The 18,362-nt window shown below is 60.2% G+C and overlaps 1 protein-coding gene across 1 annotated transcript; it reads right to left on the bottom strand.

The window, feature by feature from the left end:
• Nucleotides 1-4,789: 4,789 nt before the first annotated feature.
• CAPN11 (calpain 11) lies at nt 4,790-17,767 on the bottom strand. The gene is made up of 22 exons (XM_055816520.1): nt 17,649-17,767; nt 14,695-14,977; nt 14,035-14,104; nt 12,470-12,588; nt 12,194-12,327; nt 11,852-12,020; nt 11,179-11,262; nt 11,014-11,099; nt 10,751-10,825; nt 10,180-10,340; nt 9,931-10,100; nt 9,704-9,715; nt 9,203-9,414; nt 9,041-9,080; nt 8,726-8,791; nt 8,320-8,377; nt 8,158-8,222; nt 7,250-7,318; nt 7,041-7,119; nt 6,476-6,592; nt 6,342-6,400; nt 4,790-6,090 (listed from the first exon to the last, which is right to left on the bottom strand). Exons 2-22 carry the CDS (start codon nt 14,938-14,940, stop codon nt 6,064-6,066), a joined length of 2,118 nt encoding a protein of 705 aa, XP_055672495.1. The 5' UTR covers nt 14,941-14,977; nt 17,649-17,767; the 3' UTR covers nt 4,790-6,063.
• Nucleotides 17,768-18,362: the final 595 nt, after the last annotated feature.

The following is an 18,362-nucleotide window of genomic DNA, read 5'->3' as shown; positions in this document are numbered from 1 at the left end:
GGCTTCAGTCGTCCGCCTTCTTGCGCAGGTTGAGGAGGCAGAGCAGGCAGGTGAGCAGGGCCTGGCGGCTCTCCCGGGAGCGCAGCCGGCGGCCCAGGCGGCGCAGCGGCGGCAGGAGGCGCTTGCGGGCCAGCGGCAGCAGGCGGGCGAGCAGGGCGCGCAGCAGCGGGGCGGCCAGCGGCGGGGCGGGCATGCTGCCCCCCGAGCCTGCGGGCGCAGCGTCAGCCCCCCCGCCCTCGGCAGGCCGCCTCGGGGGGCTGCCTGGGGGCTCCCCACGCGTCGGAGCTCCCGAGTCGAGCGGGCTGCGGGAGCCCGAGCGCGGGGCACTCCCCCTCGGGGAGCCGGGGGGCTGCTCGGCTCGGGGGAGACGCGCTGGAGGGGACTGCTCTACCCACCTCTTCCCCTGGCCACTCTTACCCGCCTTAGGATCCTTCCTGCTCCGGGGCACTGCTCAGCCCTCTGTCCCAGAGGAGCCTGTACCGCTCAGCTCCCCCCACGTGGACCGGCCACCAGCCCAAATGGCAGGAGCAGCTCCAGAGTGAGGGACAACAACAAACCACCGCCACCCCCCCCAGCTGCCCATTTAAATGCCCCCTCCTCCCAGGCCAGACACATGCTCCCTGTAAGCGATACTGCTCCTCAGCCTGGGACCCCATTTGTCGGGGTGGCGGTGCTGGGGGAAGAAGGGGGGCGAGGAGCGAACAACATCTGCCCACCGCAGAAATGTGGGCTGGCAGGACTGGGGTCCTGTTTCCTACAAGGCTTCGCCAAAGCCCCTGAGCCGGCGGATGGGTCCCAAATATGCTTGCCTGTCATTCTCTGCCAGCGCCAGCAATTGCCACCCTGTTCCCACAGGGACCAGGAATGCAGACCAGGCGGGCTGCCAAGGAGTGCCACGGGATGGCCCATGGCACAGAGCGTTGAGGAGCAAATGGGCACTCCCCTGGGGAAGAGCTGGGATCTGGCTCCATGCAGGGCTCCAGAGCAGGCTGGTAACCAGTGTCCCATGCTTTCCAGCTGTGCTCCCAAGCTGAGCTGGCTTGGGGCAAGCAGCCAGGGCCCTACAAACCAGGGAGCACAAGCTAGCCAGGGGGAGGGTGCAGGCAGGAAGGTCCGTAGCTCACGTCTGTGCCCTTCCGCTTCCCTCCTGCACCTAACCTTTGTTTTGTTCCTGGTGGCTGTCTGGCTTCGTTTCCTCCCCTTGTTCCCTTCAAAAACCCTGCCAAGGCCCTGCTCTTGGCTCCCACTCAAGCAGAATTTAGGAGAATGAACAGACGCGAGGGACTGAAATCTACTGCTCCATCTCCCGGCCTCCCTGATGCAAGCTGTCCCTTGCTCAGTGAGTCCCATCCAAGGCTGGTTAGTTCAGCCAGGGTGACCTTTCCCAGCCCTGCGGATTCCTCTTGGGGAGCCAGCCATGGATGAGGGAAGTGGGCTGGCTGTGCCTCAGCACAGAGACGCCATGTGCCGAAACCAGAAACAGCTCCCCAACAGCTCAGCTCCAAGTCCAGGAGCTACAAGGACCGGGGCTGACGTCAGCCCCTTGGGACTTGCCTCCCGGAGGCTCCTGGGCTCTGGGTTTGCCGTGGTCAGAGGGCTCCGGCACAGGCACACTGCCCTGCTGCACGCTGCTGCCGGCCCCGTGCCGGCGGTGTTACGGGAAGTGGGAAGAGCTCAGGCGAAGGAAGCAAGAGCCAAAGCTTTGCTGCAGCTGTGTCAGGGTTTACATTTTTCTGGGAGGGAGCTTCTCCCCTTTTATCAGGGAGGCATGGGTGCAATGCTTGGCCAGCTCTTGAAACTCCTGGGTTTGCTGTGCTGCAGCCGATCCCAGCTAAATTTCCGCTTTGCTTGGTGCCTCGGTTTCCCCAGCAGTACAGCCCCAGCCAGAATATCCCCTTCCTGTGCAAAGGGCCCATGCAGCATCCAGCCTCTGAGCAGGCTGGGGAGCACTGGGGGGAAAAGCGCAGTGTCCCTGGCCAGTGGTAGTGACTGTGGTGGTGGAGGAGCATGGAGAACTTATTCCCCAGGGAGCCTTACCTGTTCCTAGGAAAAGCCCTGCCTGAGCCAGGGGAACTGCCCAATGTCTGCCAGGAAAATCCTGTCCTCTGATCCCATGGGGAAAGGGAGGTGCCAGCCAGGTGCAGAAGTGTTGCAGCAGAGTAATTTCTGCATGTTCCTGGGGGCATTGCACCTGAGCATTAGGTGGCAGAGATATACAAGGGAAGGGTTTGAAAATCCCTTGGGAACAAAGGGGCCTCAGTGTGTGGCCTCTGCAGAAACCTGCTCCTTGCCAGTGCAGGTAGCAGCAGGAGGTGCTCTGCTGTGACAACCAGATGTTTGCAACACCCCAGCACTGGGCGGCAAGTGGGGCAGGGCTTGTTTGCCAAGCTCTTGGGACTCATAAAGAGGCAGATTTTTGTCTCTGCCAAAAATGCAGAGACGCTGCTGGGCCACTTTCCCCATCTGGAAGGTCAGGGGCTTTAGCCTTCTTTCACCGTTGAGCAAAAACACAGCCCAGGGAGCTGAAGGTACTTAACCCTGCTCCGGTGAGCATAGAGCTGCGAAGGGAATGCAACCTTGACAGAAAATAAAGTCCCACCAGTATCTACTTCCAAACATGAGATTTAGGATACTGGAGTCCTGTGCCTGTATGTTTCTTGGGCCAAGGTGTGTAGAGCCTTGCTTCACGGGAGGGCAAGACCCTCGTGCCACCTCAGAGGCAGGCACAGGGGACAGAGCAACCATTGGCACTTGCCAGTGCTTAAAGTGGCTGTCACATGGTTAAGGCTTCAGAGGATGTAGCAGGGAGCAAGGTGCTGGGAAGGAGAACATGGCCCTCGGGCACCTCTTCGCAAGGTGTGCAAGACTTGCTGCAAATCTAGCTCTGGGCATAGCACTGGGAGCTAACAGAAATGATGGGGAAGGAAGATGAGAGGAGGAGGAAGGGGGAGCTCTCCTCCTTTCTTTCAGGAGACCTCACCCTTCTGGCAGGGACCCGAGAGGGCGGTGGTAATGGTGGGGACACCAGTGTCACCCAAGCACCCAGCCCCATGCAGAAGGAATATGGGCCATTCCTGCTGGGGAGGGATGCGAGCACTATAAATAGTTTGTTTAACACACTACGGCCAGGCCCTGGAAAGCCCCGGCCCATGCACATTCCCTGTTGCTGGCGCTGAGACGGCAGCTGTTGAAAAAGGCCGAATCCAGCAGCTGCTACCCGGAGCTCTCAGCCCCCACCCGGCACCCCCAGCTCTCCCACTCCCTCGCTGGGTGGCTGAGCCCATGGCATCCCTTGGCAGGGATGCCGAGGCTCACCAAGGAGCTGCTAGCTGTGCTGTGTTGGCACTGTTCCCCAGGCTGGCAGTGGCTGCAGGATGCCCCTGCTGCCCTGCTGCTGGTGCTGGAGGGGCGAGGAGGGTGCGGAGGGGGCTTTCCTCCCTGACAGCCCTTGCAGCAGTGGGGATGCTGCTGAGCCTTGCTGGGAGTGGTGAGGCCATGCCCCAATGTGGTGGCAGTTGCTGCCCACGCACGTGCCCTCGGCTGCGGCTCTCCCCAGCTCCGGCTCAGGGTGCTGGGCTGGGCTATGCCCCCCGCCCGCCCGCTCTGCTCACACAAAGGCCCCTTGTGCCCACGGGAGTGACATTCCTGCAGCCATGGGGCCAGGACAGACCGAAGCACAGCCGAGGGGGAGACAGGGCCAGAGCCCGGCTGCTGGGGCAGCTGGTGGGGCCAGGTGGGGCCAGGCTGCCGGTCCTGCCCCCCCTCCTACGCCTGGAGGATGGACGTGAGCAGCTGGTGGGAGAGGAGGGACCCCCAGGACGGGCAGGCAGCTCTGGACTGCAGGAGGCGGAGGCACAGGGCGCAGGAGGAGATGTTGTGATGTTGGGGAGCAGGAGCAGTGGTGCTGTGCACCCATGGGTGCTGCCTGCTGACCTTGTGCACTCCCACCTAAGGCAGACCTGTGGGATAGGTGTGGGAAAGGTGGGAGTGGGCTGACTCTCGCTGGCGGGTGCCCGTCGCAAGGCAAACCCAAAGCCAGGAGCTGTTTTGGCCACATCTGGCCCCCGGCCCCTCTTGCTCCTCACCTGATACCAGCATTTAAGGACTCTGCTGGGCCTCCTCGTCTCCTTTGCAACTAGGGGGATGAGCCAGGCTACCCTGAGTGGCGTTAGCTGGCAGCTGGGGACCCCCTGCCGATACTGGCCTGCCAGCTGCTGGGGCTGGTGAGGGAAGGGATCTGCCAGCTGGTGCGCGGAGGGAGGGAGGGGGCACCTGTCATCCCAAAGCCAGGGTGTCACTGTGCCCTACAATCGGGCCTGTGTGTGCGTGACGAGGCCTCGCAGCTGGGACAGCAATGACAGCTCCGCGTGCTTGCCCCGGTGCCCTGTTCCCACCTGAGCCCTTGTCTCCTAGAGACTTTGGGATTGCACGGAGGACCAGGGAGCCCTCCACTTGAAAAATCCCTGGGATAACCACACAGCCCTGCTAACAGCATGCTGCTTGTTCTCACTTTGAAGAGCAGGGCTCCCTTACACCTCTTACGTAGCGCTGCTCCTGCATGTTGGCATTAAGACTCTCCTCCAAAGGAAGAGACGAGTTTTATAAAATCCTAGGGGATACAGACCCGCTCCCCACGGCAAGACCTGCACCTGGTGATGCCCATCCACCCATGCCCCAGGCTGGGCAAGCAGCATGCCCTGGGCTTGGCTCTGCATCTCATCCCCCCCTAACCCAGTCCACGGTGAGCAGAGGGAGGACGTGACCCCCAAGTCGGTGCCCAGGCCACACGTCCAACAGATCTTAGTTTATTCCCGGATTGTGCGGTGAGTAGGTGAGGAAGCGGAGCTGCCAGGCTGGCAGCAGTGGTTATTGCTGCAGGTGCATCCTCCAGCAACGGCAGGGGTCTGGGGGATGCTAACTGCCTGCCTCTGAAGGGCAAAGGATGGCTGCCACCCGCCCCCAAGCTGGAGCCACCCCATTACCTCAGAAGGTGAGTGGAGTGCAGGAGCACAGAGAAGTACAAATATGTTGACACTGGAATCCGTCCGCACTGGGCGCAGGAACCCAAGGGAAGAGAGTGTAACAGTGTGGGAGGGTAAGGGGGAAGAAACCCAACTGTGTGCTGGAGAACACTCCCCGAACCACTCCCCCCTCCTCTCTGGGGGAGGGCATCACCTCCTGGGTGCTGGACCCTCCCAGCCCTGCTGTGGGCCATGAGCAGGGGCAGCAGATGCCCCAAGAGCTCCCAGGGATGGAAGAGGAGGCCAAACTGCCATGATGGCAGTGGCGTTGCTGTGCCCACGCAGAAGAGAGGAGCTTCCTGCTGCACTACAGGGTGGCACGTGCTTATGTGGCAGGGGAGACCCCAAACATTCAGTGCTTAAGTTACAGGGATTGACCCAGTGGAGGGATGCAGGGGCATGGAGCTGGAAGGGATTGTGTTGAAGGCCACGCAGAAGGAGCCAGTGGGCTCCACGCTTTGGTCGTGCTTAGTGGCGATGAGTGCAGTGCAAGGACTTGAAGAGGAGTATGGCCCTTCCTCCTCCCAGAAGGCCACTGTCTCCCCAGGAACCCACTGCATCTGCCTGAGCAAGGCAGTACCTTGGCAGCTGATGCTCCCAGGTGTGGTCACAGAGACAGGCAACGCGTGCCGGTGGGGATGGATGGGGCAGCACTAGAGCAAGCGATACGAGTGTCCCCCTTGGCTCTTTCCCCTGCAGCTCCTGCTTCTCCCTGCTCCGTAGCTGGCGCTCAGCCTGCTCCTTCACTCCAGCCATGCAGACGTACCCCATGCTGCTTGCCCTCCTCCTGTTCTGGAGTGGGGAGAGGGGAGGGGGGAGTGGAAAGAAGCCCAGCCCAGAAGAGGAGAAGGGTATCCTCTGCCTGCTTTGACCCCTGGTCCACCAGAGAGTGGCGTGAGGCTTGCTGGGAGGCAGGGCTGGTGGCTCAGCGCAGGATGGAGCAAGGGGGGGAAGAGTATCCTATGTCCAGATCCAAGGGGAGGCACTTGGAGTGGGCCTGGCCCGCTGGGGTGTCCCAGTCGCAGTGGATCTGTCGTGGCTTCTAGCCGCACATCGTCAGCAGCAGCCACTGGGAAGGAGAGGGAGAAGGGATGAGCAGGGGCTACTGCGTTTTTGACATGCCCTTATGTGTCAACTTTGTCGGCCCTCCAAGAAACACGGAGCCTGCAGCAATCCTGTCTTCTCATCTTGATCTTTTACAGGTTCTTTCCCTACCCAAGGGGCCGGAGGGCTTTCTACCACCCACCTCAGGCGCTCCCTTCACACTAATGCCTTGTTCCCTTGTCTCCCACCCCACCTCCCACTGAGCTGAGCTCTTACCTCGGATAGGTTCATGACAGCGGTGCCAGTGCCTTCGGGGTCCATGCTGCGGAAGAACCCTGCAGGGGCACAAGAGCAAGGTGAGCAATGCATCCTTCTGTCCCTGCCCTCCCTGCCCCAGAGCCACCACTCACTGAACATGGCCTCCAGCTTCACCAGGCAGCAGACAAAGTTGTCGAAGTCTACACCCATGTCAGCATCTGCATAGCGGGCCACCACCACCTGATGCAGCTTGTTGTTCAACTTGAAACCTGCAAGGCAGAGAGCAGTCGGCACCCTAGGGAGGCTGGAGAGGAGGGTGTAACTATGAAAGTCCATGCCCCAACCTGAAGGGGCCACCAGCCCAGCCAGGGAAGGGCACCATGTCCAGCCTCAGCAGGAAGAGGCGATGCTCTCCCTGGAGCCATATGACTAGTTAGCAAACTATTCCACCCCAGGTCTCTGCTTCGCTAGGATGGGACCCTGCTGGCCAGAGGACAGAAGCTGGAACCACCTTGTGTGCGTCTCTAACTCCAAGGCTCCAGCACTCAGCACAGCTGGGATGGAGAAAGCCCCATGTAGACATGGGCCACATCTCACTATCACAACAAGTTGGCTCCAAGCATGTAATATAGGCTGATTACACTCTTCTCCAGATATTTGGGACAAGGCTCCAACAGCAGGAGCCCCCATCCCAGCCGCATCCTTCTCCAGACCTACCGGCTGACTCTAGAGCCATGCGCATTTCATAGGAGCTCATGGTGCCCGACTTATCCAGGTCGTGTTGGCGGAAGATTCCCTGCAAAACATCATAGAGGATGTGAAGGGCAGGCTCTCCTGTGGCCTCTAGTCTGGCCATCCCCTCATGGTGCTGCCGCAGGAGGGGTGCTACCCCTGTGCAGTGTGCCATGTTCCACGCTCCTCCTCACCAGCCAGCTGCGGATCTTGTTCCACAGGATCTGGAACTCCACCAGCCCGAGGCGGGCACTGCCATCTTTCTGGGGAGCAGAGGGTCAAGGAGAAAACAGCCAGCAAAGGGGCTGGTGTAAAGGCAAAGCCATCAGATCCCTGCCACTCGAGGTGAGAAAAGCCTGGCCACACTTGGCCTGCCCAATTTCTCCCCTAACTTCCCCTCTCTGTCCTCCACCATCAGCAAGATCAGAGCCTGCAACCCAGCAGTTCTGCAATGCTTAAACTTGCTGCCATGTCACTCCCTGTGAGCAGCTGTGCCGCTGCTGTAGGTACCACATTGCTGTGGTGTCCTCGGAGCAAAACTGAGCTGGCCTGCAGCAAAAAGGGATGCTGCAGGGCCAGAATAGAGAAAGGCTCGGAGGTGCTCCTCTACACCCGCCTGACCTCTCAGGTGCGTGTCCTCATGCAAGCAGGAGCACAGGCCATGGCTCCTGTTGCTTTACACCCCTCATTCTTAACTGCTGGTCAGGATGGTTTGGGGAGAAAGAAGCCCAACAGCCCTCATTCCCGTCCAGGAGTGCCTTGAAGGCTGGGTGGCATCCTCTGTGGGGAAGGAAAGCACGGGGAGCTTCCTCCCAGAGGGGAAGGTTGAAGGTGTGAGTAGGGCTGGGCTGGGCTTCTGGTGGTGGAGCCAGGGCCCAAAGCAAGCAGGGGAACTGATGGCCCTTTCCAAAAAGCCTGCTGCTAAAGCCCAGGGGTGTAGGACAAGCGGCTCTGAAGCCGCAAGGACGCTTTCCTTCCTTCTCCTGATTAAACAGCCTTGGCACAGCCAGAAAGCCAAGCCCCAGCTCCCACGGAAAAGTCTTGATGCTGGCAGGCTGAGCACCAGGGAATCTGGTCCCTGCCCACAGCGCCAAGAGGATACATCCATCAGGTTGACCATATTGCGGCAGGAGTCCAGGCTGAACCCATCTGTCTTCAGATCTTTGTCTGCAGACAGAGGAGGAGGTTGAGGATATGCATCAAAACCCAACCTGCTGAGCAGGCCCAGGCTGTGGGGAGCAGGGGGAGGATGGGCAGCACTTACGTCTAGCGATGACTCTGTTCAGAATAGTTCGGAGCTCGAAGACACTGATTTCCATGTCCTGCAGCAGAAGCAGAGTTAGCAGCACCCCTTGCCTGCTCTCTGCCCCACTTGTGGCCCTTTCCCTCCTCCTGCCTAAGCATCTCCACCTTAGTCACAAAGCATCAGGGTGCCAGTGCATTTCCTGCATGCCCAGAAGAGTTTGGGCCACAGCCGGATGCCCCTTCTCCAAATCTGTCCCCATCACACCACCCCTGGGGGCAGCTGGGCTCAGCTGTGGTGGAGATGGACTTGTCTGCAGGATGGGACTGAGTGAGCATGGGGTGGGCTGGAGTTCTCATGGCCAGGTGTCCCCTCCCATCCCCTCTCCAGGCCAGGGCTCTCCAGGGCTTGGCGCAGCTGTACCCACCTCCCCTGCCAGCTGCTGGAACATGTTCTTGAAGCCATCCTCTATGTCATCCTCAGTTATTTCCTCCTGGGGTGACGCAGGCCAGAAAGAAGAGGTTAGTGGTCAACCTGGGCTCTGCCCTGCCTTCCATGCTCAGCAAACCCAAACTGGAAGGAAAGCTCTTCCTTGTTCTTCTCATTTTTGTTACTTCCCACATCCCATCACCTTGACAGCCCCTCTCCAGACACTGTGACATCCCAAACCCAGGCAGCCTACAGCTCCTCTTCCCAAGCCCCAGAGCCTCGGCATCAACCAAACCAAAGTGGTGGCTCCTACCTCATCTGCCAGATCTGCCGAGATCTCCTCATCCAGCTCCCTGGGAGCAGAAAGGAGGAACGAAGTGATTAAATGGGGTCCCCAGCCAGCAGGCTGCCTGTGGTGGGGAGATGTCCCACTGTTCACAGACACAGGGCATCCGCTGGCCAGGCAAGGACTCACGCTGTGTCTGACTGCTTCTCAGTGAAGACCCGCAGGATGAAGTCGGCCTCCTTATGTGGCTCAAAAGTTGAGGGCACAACGATGTACTCGCCCGGGGGCAGCCGGATCTGGTTGCTCACCTCCCGCAGGTTGATGAAGGTCTCAGACCGTGCCCGTGACTGGTTTCGCAGGAAGAAGTCCTTCTTCAAGTGCACAGGCTGGCTGCCCTGGGCCTGGGGGAACAAACGTGCTATGGACCACTGCCCCACAACACGGGGGACCCACAGGGAGAGGTGGGACCAAAGCCAGCCCTGTCGGGCAGGACATCCCTGCCCTGTCCATCCCAGCAGGAGCCATCCCTCCTGCCTGCATGGAGGTGCCCAGCACCCATTAGCACCCTAGCCACTGCCAGCACGGTGGGAGCTCCCACACCACTGGGTGCACAAGTGTGCATGCATGTGCATTAACCCATTCCTTGCACTCTGCCCAAGAGGGGGTAGGCTCCAGTAGCGCAGGACGTACCTCCTCAGGAACCTGCAGGGAGGAGAGAAAAGGGGAAAAAAATCAGAATCCCTGTACCTGCTCCCTTCCCTTACAGCTGCAGGGAGCACGGGATGGGGGACATTAACCCGCAGATTGGCCGAAGCAGGTGGGAAAGGTTTCCTTGAGGACTGGGGTGCCAGGCTGAGGCAGGACTGGCAGGGCTGACCCAGTCCCAAGGAAGCAGCATCAGGGTGGGCAGGGGTTACCTCGTAGACAGCGAAGCCAATGGTGTGCATGTCGCCCCCGACCCGCCGCTCCCGCCGCCGGTGCTTCTGCATCAGAGCCACCAGAAAGCTGCAGGCTACCTCGTCGTCCCCAGGGTCGTCATCCTCTTCCAGCAGCTTGATCTTAAACTGGGGGTTGATCCAGAATGTGGCTGGGAGGAAGAGGATGCATGGATGAGACATCCTGCTCCGTCACGCTGCCAAAAGCGGACATATGGATGGGAGAGGTACCTGGGTGATTCCTGCAGCCCCCAGCAGTGCTCCCCCGGCGCCACGTGCCCTCAAACACCTGTGTGTGCCATCTGCTGAGCTCGTCCTTGGTGAGGGCATCGGGGGTCAGGTTGCAAATCTCCAGCCTGGAGAACTCCCTCATGAAGTCCCGGAAAGACATCCTGTGGGAGGCAGGCAGGGGCTGAGGCTAGGCCGCTGCTGAGGGGGAGGGAGGAGAGCACAAGCAGTTCTGGACCCAGCCAACATTTTGGGAGAATTAAGTGACAGCAAGACCTTCTACCCTGAGTTACAGCTCACTTAAAGCCTGCTGCTGGGCTTGGGGAAGACTGTGTATTTACCCTTCCTAGATGTTTATTTCGCATTTAGTTGGGCTGCATTTCCCTGAAGGGAGGAAAATTATTAACTAGATCAGATGACAGAATGTTAGCAGGCTCTCCAGTGCTGGAATGTCAGCTCATAAAGGCAGGTCATGTGCTTCAGGTGAAGTAGGACGGCAGGATCTCCCTCCAGCTACTCTGCTCCTTCCCAGGCTAACTGCTGAAAAAAAGCAGCACTTTGCTGTGGCACTCACCAGAACTCTCCATCCTCCATCTTCAGCTGCAGCTCTTCCCTGTCGTCAGGGTCAATGTTGTCCCACTCAGAGGAGCTGGAATAGCAGGAGAGAGACAATTAAATGAGGACTACTCAAGGTGAATTCAGAGCTGCCCTCAACTGCCCCCCTCTCTGATGTGAAGGGCACGGCACACTGAACTTGCGGTGCTCTTGATTGCTGTGTGTGCGGAGCCCACTGGCCTGCCAGCAGCGGGACTGAAGTCTCCCATCTGTCCAACTCACCCATCGCTCCAGGCTCCGGTCCACTCCACCTGACCCCAGGGGTTCCTGATGCGGATGAGCTGCTCCTGCTGTCCCCGGTAGTTCACCTGCCACAGGAGGTTTTATTTTATTTTATTTATTTTAAAGGAATTTTATTGCTATTCAAGTCTCATCTAGCCAACTCACATCTCTGAAGGCTGTGACAGAATAGGCATGGCCCTTCACCAGCTTCTTGAAGGTCACTGCTTCCATATCAAAGGCACTTGTGATCTGAGGAGAGTGTGCAAAACTCAAGTGAATGCAATTGAATTCGTGCAGTCCTATCCCTACCTCTTCCCTCCACCATGTGGAGAATTCCCCTTGCTTTGCACTGCTCCAGCCACGAGAAGCAGAAGGTAGCAACTCCCTGTGCTCAAAGGCTGCTGGCTGAGGAGGATTTAAAGACAGTTTCCCTGCCAGAGGACCCTGGAGATCCAGCGGGGAACCACCCAAACTTCAGAAAGCAAGAAAAGGATTTAATGAGAGGGAGATGGAAAACGCTGTTCCAGCTAATTCACAGACACTGATGCAAGACGTGGCCAGAGCTATAGGCAGACCCTTGCTCAGCAGTCCGCACTTGAGATGGACATTCCTGTTCCACCCAAAGGAGCCCATTCACAGCAGCTGGGCTGCAGCCCCACACACAGTGCCCCAGGGCTGCCACGCTGGCTCTGGAAAGTGTGCTCTGCTAAGAGGGGAAAGAATTAACCTCCTGCCCAGTGTCCCAGCGAGGGGACTGCTGGCACAGTCTCAGGCTGCGAGGCCTCGCTTTGGCCATTACTAGGGCAGAGCCCCTGGTTCATGCCAGTGCACCACTTACGTCGATGGAGCAGCCCAGCAGGGAACCTCTCTCCAGCGCCTTGCGGATGATGTGGCCCATGTTGCGCGGCGGCCGCTTGAGGTCATACATCTCTGCCACGCCGCCGGTGAAGTCCTCGAAGCCCTCGGTGGTGCTGCCCCCTGACAGCGACTCATAGCAGCCGTTCAGCCTGAGCACCGGTGGGTGAGGGGGCACGTGAGGTGACAAGGATAGCACACTGCTGCTCCCCAGGCACCCAGCGCCAGCAGGGCCAGGGACAGAAAAGACCCCCTCGCTTCTGCCCCGCACAGTGAGGGGCCCTGTCCCCCCACCCGCCCACGTGCCCACCACAGGGGTACCCACTTGGCATAGGCCTTCTCCAGCAGAGCACTCCAGAACTCGGTGCACTCTGCCGAGTGGACAAACAGGAGCTCCCCGTCCTTGGTGGGCAGCTGGTCATCCACTACCACATCCACCCATTCACCAAACTGCCAGATCTGGGGGGTCAGGAGAGAGTGGGGTGAGCTCAGAGCATCACACAACTTGCTCATCCCTACCCCAGAGGGATGCCCTCACCCAGTGCCCTCCTTCCCAACCCCAGCCCAACCAGCTGTGGAGGGCCAGGAGCTCCCAGCCCACCTGGAAGTGGAAGATGCCAGCATAGTCCTCCTGGAAGCTCTGCCCGTGGGGCACCACACGGTGCAGGAGCTCCTCATTGAGCGTGAGGGAGCCGATGGCAGCCAGCAGCCAGCAGTCACCTGGGGGAGGAGAGGAAGCTGGTGTGAGCACCCACCACCTTCCTAGCTGGCCGGGGTAGGTGGTGGATGTGTAGGACTCCACAGCGTGCTTTTTTGCAAACGTTTGGGGCTTCCCCACTCAGAAAGCACATGAAGAAACCAGAGAGGGTCCAACAGATGAATGGAGCTCAGGGAGCCAGGCTCACTCAGCCTGCCTTGGAGAGAAGTGTTAGCTCAAGGCAACAAGGAACGATCCTCCCTGACTTGGAGCCTGTGTCCAGACCATGACATACAGCCAGCCCTCCTGCAGCCGCTTATCTAGGCCCTCCAGGGACTCATTCATGTGTCTGCCCTCTGTATCTCAGACACGGAGTTCTGCAGCAGAATTACACTTTGCATTTAAAAAAAAAACTCATCGAGCGAGAGGTCTAATGCTTCTGCCCCAGCTTCTCACATTGTGAGCAACACCACTGCACTTTTCCTTCCAAGTGCTCTTAACCACAAGTGCTGCTCCAGGCCAGCACTGCACTTTAAAATCCATTGCCGCAGTTCCCCTTTCCCTTTTGCCTTTGAAGACTGTCGCACCATAGCTTTAAGCCTGGATAACCTGTATGGGACTGTGGTTTGACCAAATGGCATTTTAGACTTTTTAATAACCACCTGAACACCACCGCAGTGCTCAGGGCTGTTATCTGCTCCAGTTACCACTGCAAGTTTGTTCTAATTACTGAATACATTAAATGTGGTCAGCCCTGAAACCAGCGTGCTATATGTGCTAAGGCACATGATACTTCCAGCCAAATGCCTAATTCAGATCAGGATGACACTCTTGGTGGTACCCAGATCTGGTTCTGATGACCATGAAATCCCAGTTGCCAGTCCTTCCAGCCTACCCAGCCCATTAACACTGCTTCCCTTGTCTTAGTGCCTTTGCCTTGGAGAAATGATAAATTGCCACTTGCACTTTGTAGCTCTCCTCTCGGTTCCTTCCTGCCACACTGTGTTCTTTCACAAATACTTTGCCATGACCAGCATGTCCTCACCTCAGTTTGTTACTGTCATCCAGCTGCCACCCCTCACCATTTACCAAAGCAGAGACCTCTTTGGAGCAGCTCCTGGCACTGTCAGCATGTTTCAGGCATGAATACACCCAAAACCTCCCCTGGTCTTAGCATGGTCAAGCTGTGCACACAGCACCCCATTTTCATGGAGCCTTAACCTAGAGCCACCAGGAGGCACAGGGTGTCCCCAGCCTCCCAGTTTCCACCACACTAAATGGGAAGGGAACCTTTGGTACAGAGATGGCTGTGCAGTCTGGCATGAAAATGTGCTGCATGGGCCTGGGGAAAGGTGCTGTGAAACAGGTCCACCCTCAGCCTTACAGAAACACCTCTTCTCCAGCCACGCCAACCCTCCCCAGGCACTGCTCTCCAGACTAAGGTCTGGGGATACAGCTCCAGCACTCACCCAGAGCCCCCTGGCAGATGTCTGTCCGGGTTGCACCGCCAACGATGAACTGCGGGTCATCCACTAATTCCTGCAGGAGAAGGAGAGAATCAGACGCTGGTGCTGAATCTTGGCAGGGCCTAGGCTTCTGTGGGGCTGGCCCCCGCTGCAGCTCTGACTTCGGAGGAAGGGAATGCGGTCCCTGAGAGACGCACCCCACCTGCCCTCTGCCAGGGAGATCTGCTTGACTGCAACCCCAAGGCCATCACAGTAAGGCAAGACAAGATCTGCAGTAGCCATGTGCGTACACAGCTAGACAGACTAACGGCATTCCCCTTGCGCTCCAGGCACCGGGGAACATACACCCCCAAAAGCCCCAGTAACTGAGGGTGACACATCCATGCCATGACACCTAGAAGCAATGACACAGCCTGCCCACTTTAAAGCCCACAGTCTGCTGCCCAGAGGAAGCAGGACCTGCTAGACACAACGCTCTTCTGAACAGACGCTTATGGGGCATTGCCAGGCCCTTGGGATAGGATGCTGTGAAGCACTGGAGAAACTTTGAGCACTGAGAGAAGCAGGCCAGGGCCAGGCTGCAGCTTGGCAAACCACGTCAGTGCAGACCTTGCAGGGCAGGGACGCCAGCCCAGCCTGAAAAGAAGCCAGCCCAGCACTTACCGATGGACGCTTCCACACCACCCCCCGCGTCTTGCTGGAATGTGGCCCCAGCTCCTTGAATCCGAGGGCAGAGGGGCCGGCTGGGAACTGGGGGTCCCTAAAGAGGGTGCCGCTCTCAATGCACTCCTGTTTGAGGGCCTCATAGTCCTGGTTGAGGTATTTGATAGCGTTGTCGTGTTGGCCAACGCCTTCGGCTCTCAGGCGGTCCCTTTGCAGACGGGCAGCCATCCCACCAAAGGGCATCATGGCTGGGCACCGGCAGCACTGCCTTCAGCTCTGCTCCCTGCAACGAAACAGGCACAGCCAGGCTGAGGCAGGGCCCAGCACCCCTGCACCGCCCTGGGGACGTCAGCCATTTCACACAGTGCCAGGCTCAGGGCTGGATCCCCAGCTGCCCACCACCTCCACGGCGGGGACCTTTTCTGCTGGCACTGCCCAGGAGCAACGAGCAGAGCCTGCACACGGAGCATCCCCAGGGTGTGCCGGCGTGCCAGGAGAGCCCCCTCAGATGCCACCCCCAGCTGCAGCCCCATTCTGGGCCACAGCCTCCAGCCCGGCCACCGCAGCCCTGCTGTCCGTAGGGGACACTGACCGAGCAGAGCGGCTCTGAGGGCCGGCTGGCAGGAGGCAGCCCGTGGCTCTCCCGTTCCATCCCGCTGAGCAGAAAGGCCAAGCTCAGAGGAATTTCAGGCACTTTCGCCACTTTCCGCCCCCATCAACAGCCTCTCCTCCCGGCACAGCCTTCCGGGACCTTCCCTCCTCTCGTCCGTTGCAGCTGTGATGGTGTCAGCGGCCCGCAGCTTCTCCCAGCCCCGGGCTCCGCTCCCTCTCCCGGCTGCCCCAGCACTGAGTCAGTAGGGCCGGGAAGGGAGGAGCCCTGCGGGGGCAGGAGGGCCCTGTCGGCCCGGGGGGGACGGCGGAGGGAAGAGGCGGGACGGCCCAGGGTGACTCAAGTGGAGCAGCCTGCGGGGAGGCGCCGGGGAAGGGATGGGGGATGCCGCGGGGCACCCGGGGACGGGGCAGGGCAGAGCCCCCCACTGTGCCGGTCCCTTGCCCTGGCGAAGGCCTTGCCACAGGCGTCCCCTGGCAGCTCACGGCTGGGTGCTTCGAACCGGCAGGAACAGCACAGGGCGCTGCCCGGGTGGGAAGGAGCTGTCTGGTCCGCGCAGGCAGGGTCACCTGCAGCAGGGCCGTGGGGCAGGTGCCACCACCACGGGCCCACCGGCGTTGCGGCTCACCCTGCCCCGCTCCCCAGCTGTCTCAGCTGCTGCCAAATACTCCAGAGGTTTCTCCGCGTGAGGCAGCGGAGCAGTCCTTGGGTGAGTAACCCAGGAGCTAGCAGCCCACTCTGAGCGGCTGAGGGAGCAGGGTGCAGCCTGGCTCTGGAGAGGCAGCTCTCCTTGGCTGAGGGAAGGCAAGTGACAGCGAGAAGGGTACAAGCCCCTGGCACAGGGCATAAACTTGGCTGCTAACCCAAGAGGCTGCCCTAACCAGAAGCTTTTCAGGAGGAAAATCTACTCCTCCCCGTCACTCTGCCAGTCTGGGGATGCTCTAAACTCGCTATCCTTCTCCAAGGCAGTGCCAGCCCTTCTCTACAACGGCCCCAAATCTATGGAGCTCAGCCCTTCTCCACTGCCTCCTCCCTCACACTCCTGCTCTGCAGCCAGCACCCTGGCAGCCTCTCCCAGTGTCGAGATACTCGTTGCCTGCAGGGCTGGCGGGATGGCTCCTCTGCTCCAAGCACCTGCCCAGAGCCCAGAGGGGCTGTGGGAGGAGGAATCCTAAATACAGCCACTTGCACAGCCTCCAGCACCCACCTCGCCACCTCCCCGGCACTCACACCCCAGCACCCACACCCCAGCCTGCCGAGGGCCAGGAAACTCCCCCTGCCCACAGCCCCTACCCCCTCTTCCCCCCTGCCTACCGGTGCTGGACATGGCCGCAGACATGGGGAGCTGCGTTGCAGCCCAGACACGGGCACCGTACAAGTTATTCTTAGCTCTGTGGCTCAAAATACTTGGGAAGGTTGTGCTTAGTGGCAGACGGAGGTCACGCAAGCGCAGAGCAAGCAAAAACATTTCAGACCCCTGGATGGGACAGGAACCACGCAGGGGCCTTAAGCGATGGGGTCAGTTGCTGACACCCCTGCCAGGCTGATGCTGCAGGCTCTTCTCGGAGGAGGAAAGGCGGTTGCAGAGACAAGCCAAGCCCCCAGGGCAGTTTTCCACACCAGGCAATCTTCATCCACAATATGATGCTTTCCAGTATCATGGGCATCTCTGATCCCTCCCAGGTGGGAGCAGAAAGACATGCTGGTCCCTGCCGGGTCCCTGATACCTTTGCACCTTAGCACACACTGAAAAGCCCCTGGACAGCATCATTGCTGAAACCCAGCCAAAAATCTCTGCAGATCCCTGGCTGCCAGCTGCTCTCGGAGACGGAAGGAAGGGGGAGCTCCCTTCCTCAACACGAGCCAGGCCGAGTCCGGACACCGCATTCTGCCGCATACTCAGCTCGGGGCAAGGGGCCACAGCCGCCCCGAGGGTCCCACACTGCGCAAGCAGCTCTCAAGCCCTTCCCAGCCCCCCGGGTGACAAAGATCCTCCTTTCCCACAGGCTCCCCTTTGTCCTCGCGCAACCCCTCAACGAGATGCGGCGTTGGCTGGGGGGTCGGCAGCGCATCCCGGGTGGCTGCGGTACCCATTTCACTCACCGCCCTGACTAGGAAGCCTCCGGGTCCCTGCGGCTGCGTTACCTAACGCAAAAATCCCCGCGGACCGGCGGGGCCGGGAGGGACCGGGAGGAACCGGGAGCCCGGCGGGAAGCAGCCGCGGGGGCCTCCGCCCTGCCCGCCGCCCGCCAGCGGGGACCGTCCGCGGGGACCCCCGGCGCTGGCCCCATGCTGGGGGTCGGATAAGGGCGAGGATGGAGGAGGGGGGAGGAGGGGGACTTACGGAAGCTGCCGCCGCCGCCACCGCCCTGCCCGCTTCAGCCCAGCCCAGCCCGGCCCGGCTCGGCACGGCCCCGCCGCGGAAGGTGGGGTTTCGGCGGGCAGGATGTGCGAGCAGAGCCGGGAGGGCGGTGGGAGGGGGAATTAAAGGCGCAGCGACTGCTCGCAGCTACCGGGAGATTTACCGGGGCCGCCGGGCTGGGCGCCCTCCTCACCTTTGATCTAAGCAATGGGCTCGGTCCACAGGGAAACCGGGGCTGGAAGGAGTAAAGGAGGTGACCTGCCCCTGGGAAAGGGTTTAGGAGTGACACGGCACTGCCCCGTGCTGCTGGCACCCCAGCTTGGCTGGGCAGAGCTCTGTGCTGCGCCTCATCCCTTGTTGTTGACCTTACGGTGCCACGGCTGAGCCGAGACATCCCTTCTCCTTCCCCTGTGCCCGGCGGGGCTGTGCTCACACCACCTTCTCGTGCAAGCCTTGGCGGCCATGGCCAGCACCCACCCCACCAGCTGCCCCTTGCTGCTGGGTGCCGGCAGGGCCCACCTCCAGCAGGCCCCGCTGCCTGGGGCTGCCCGTAAGTGCCCTCCATGACTCATGGCATGGCTATGCGGGTGGGGGGTGGGGTGGTGCCATTGCCAGCGGGCACGGCCACAGCGGGGCTCAGCACAGCACCACGCAACCCGCTGTGGTGCAACATGGCTTTGCCTGGCATGGCATGGC

Source organism: Falco peregrinus, chromosome 11 (assembly GCF_023634155.1).
Source record: "Falco peregrinus isolate bFalPer1 chromosome 11, bFalPer1.pri, whole genome shotgun sequence".
In the NCBI taxonomy this organism is placed as follows: Eukaryota; Metazoa; Chordata; class Aves; order Falconiformes; family Falconidae; genus Falco; species Falco peregrinus.
This window is presented reverse-complemented; position numbering and strand designations above follow the sequence as displayed.

Coding starts and splice junctions, on each gene's coding strand:
- CAPN11 (XM_055816520.1), bottom strand. CDS start 14,940: ATGATGCCCTTTGGTGGGATGGCTGCCCGTCTGCAAAGGGACCGCCTG. Junction 12,021..12,193: donor CTGGAGAAGGCCTATGCCAA/GTGGGTACCCCT, acceptor ACCGGTGCTCAG/GCTGAACGGCTGCTATGAGT. Junction 10,826..11,013: donor ACCGGAGCCTGGAGCGATGG/GTGAGTTGGACA, acceptor CTGCTATTCCAG/CTCCTCTGAGTGGGACAACA.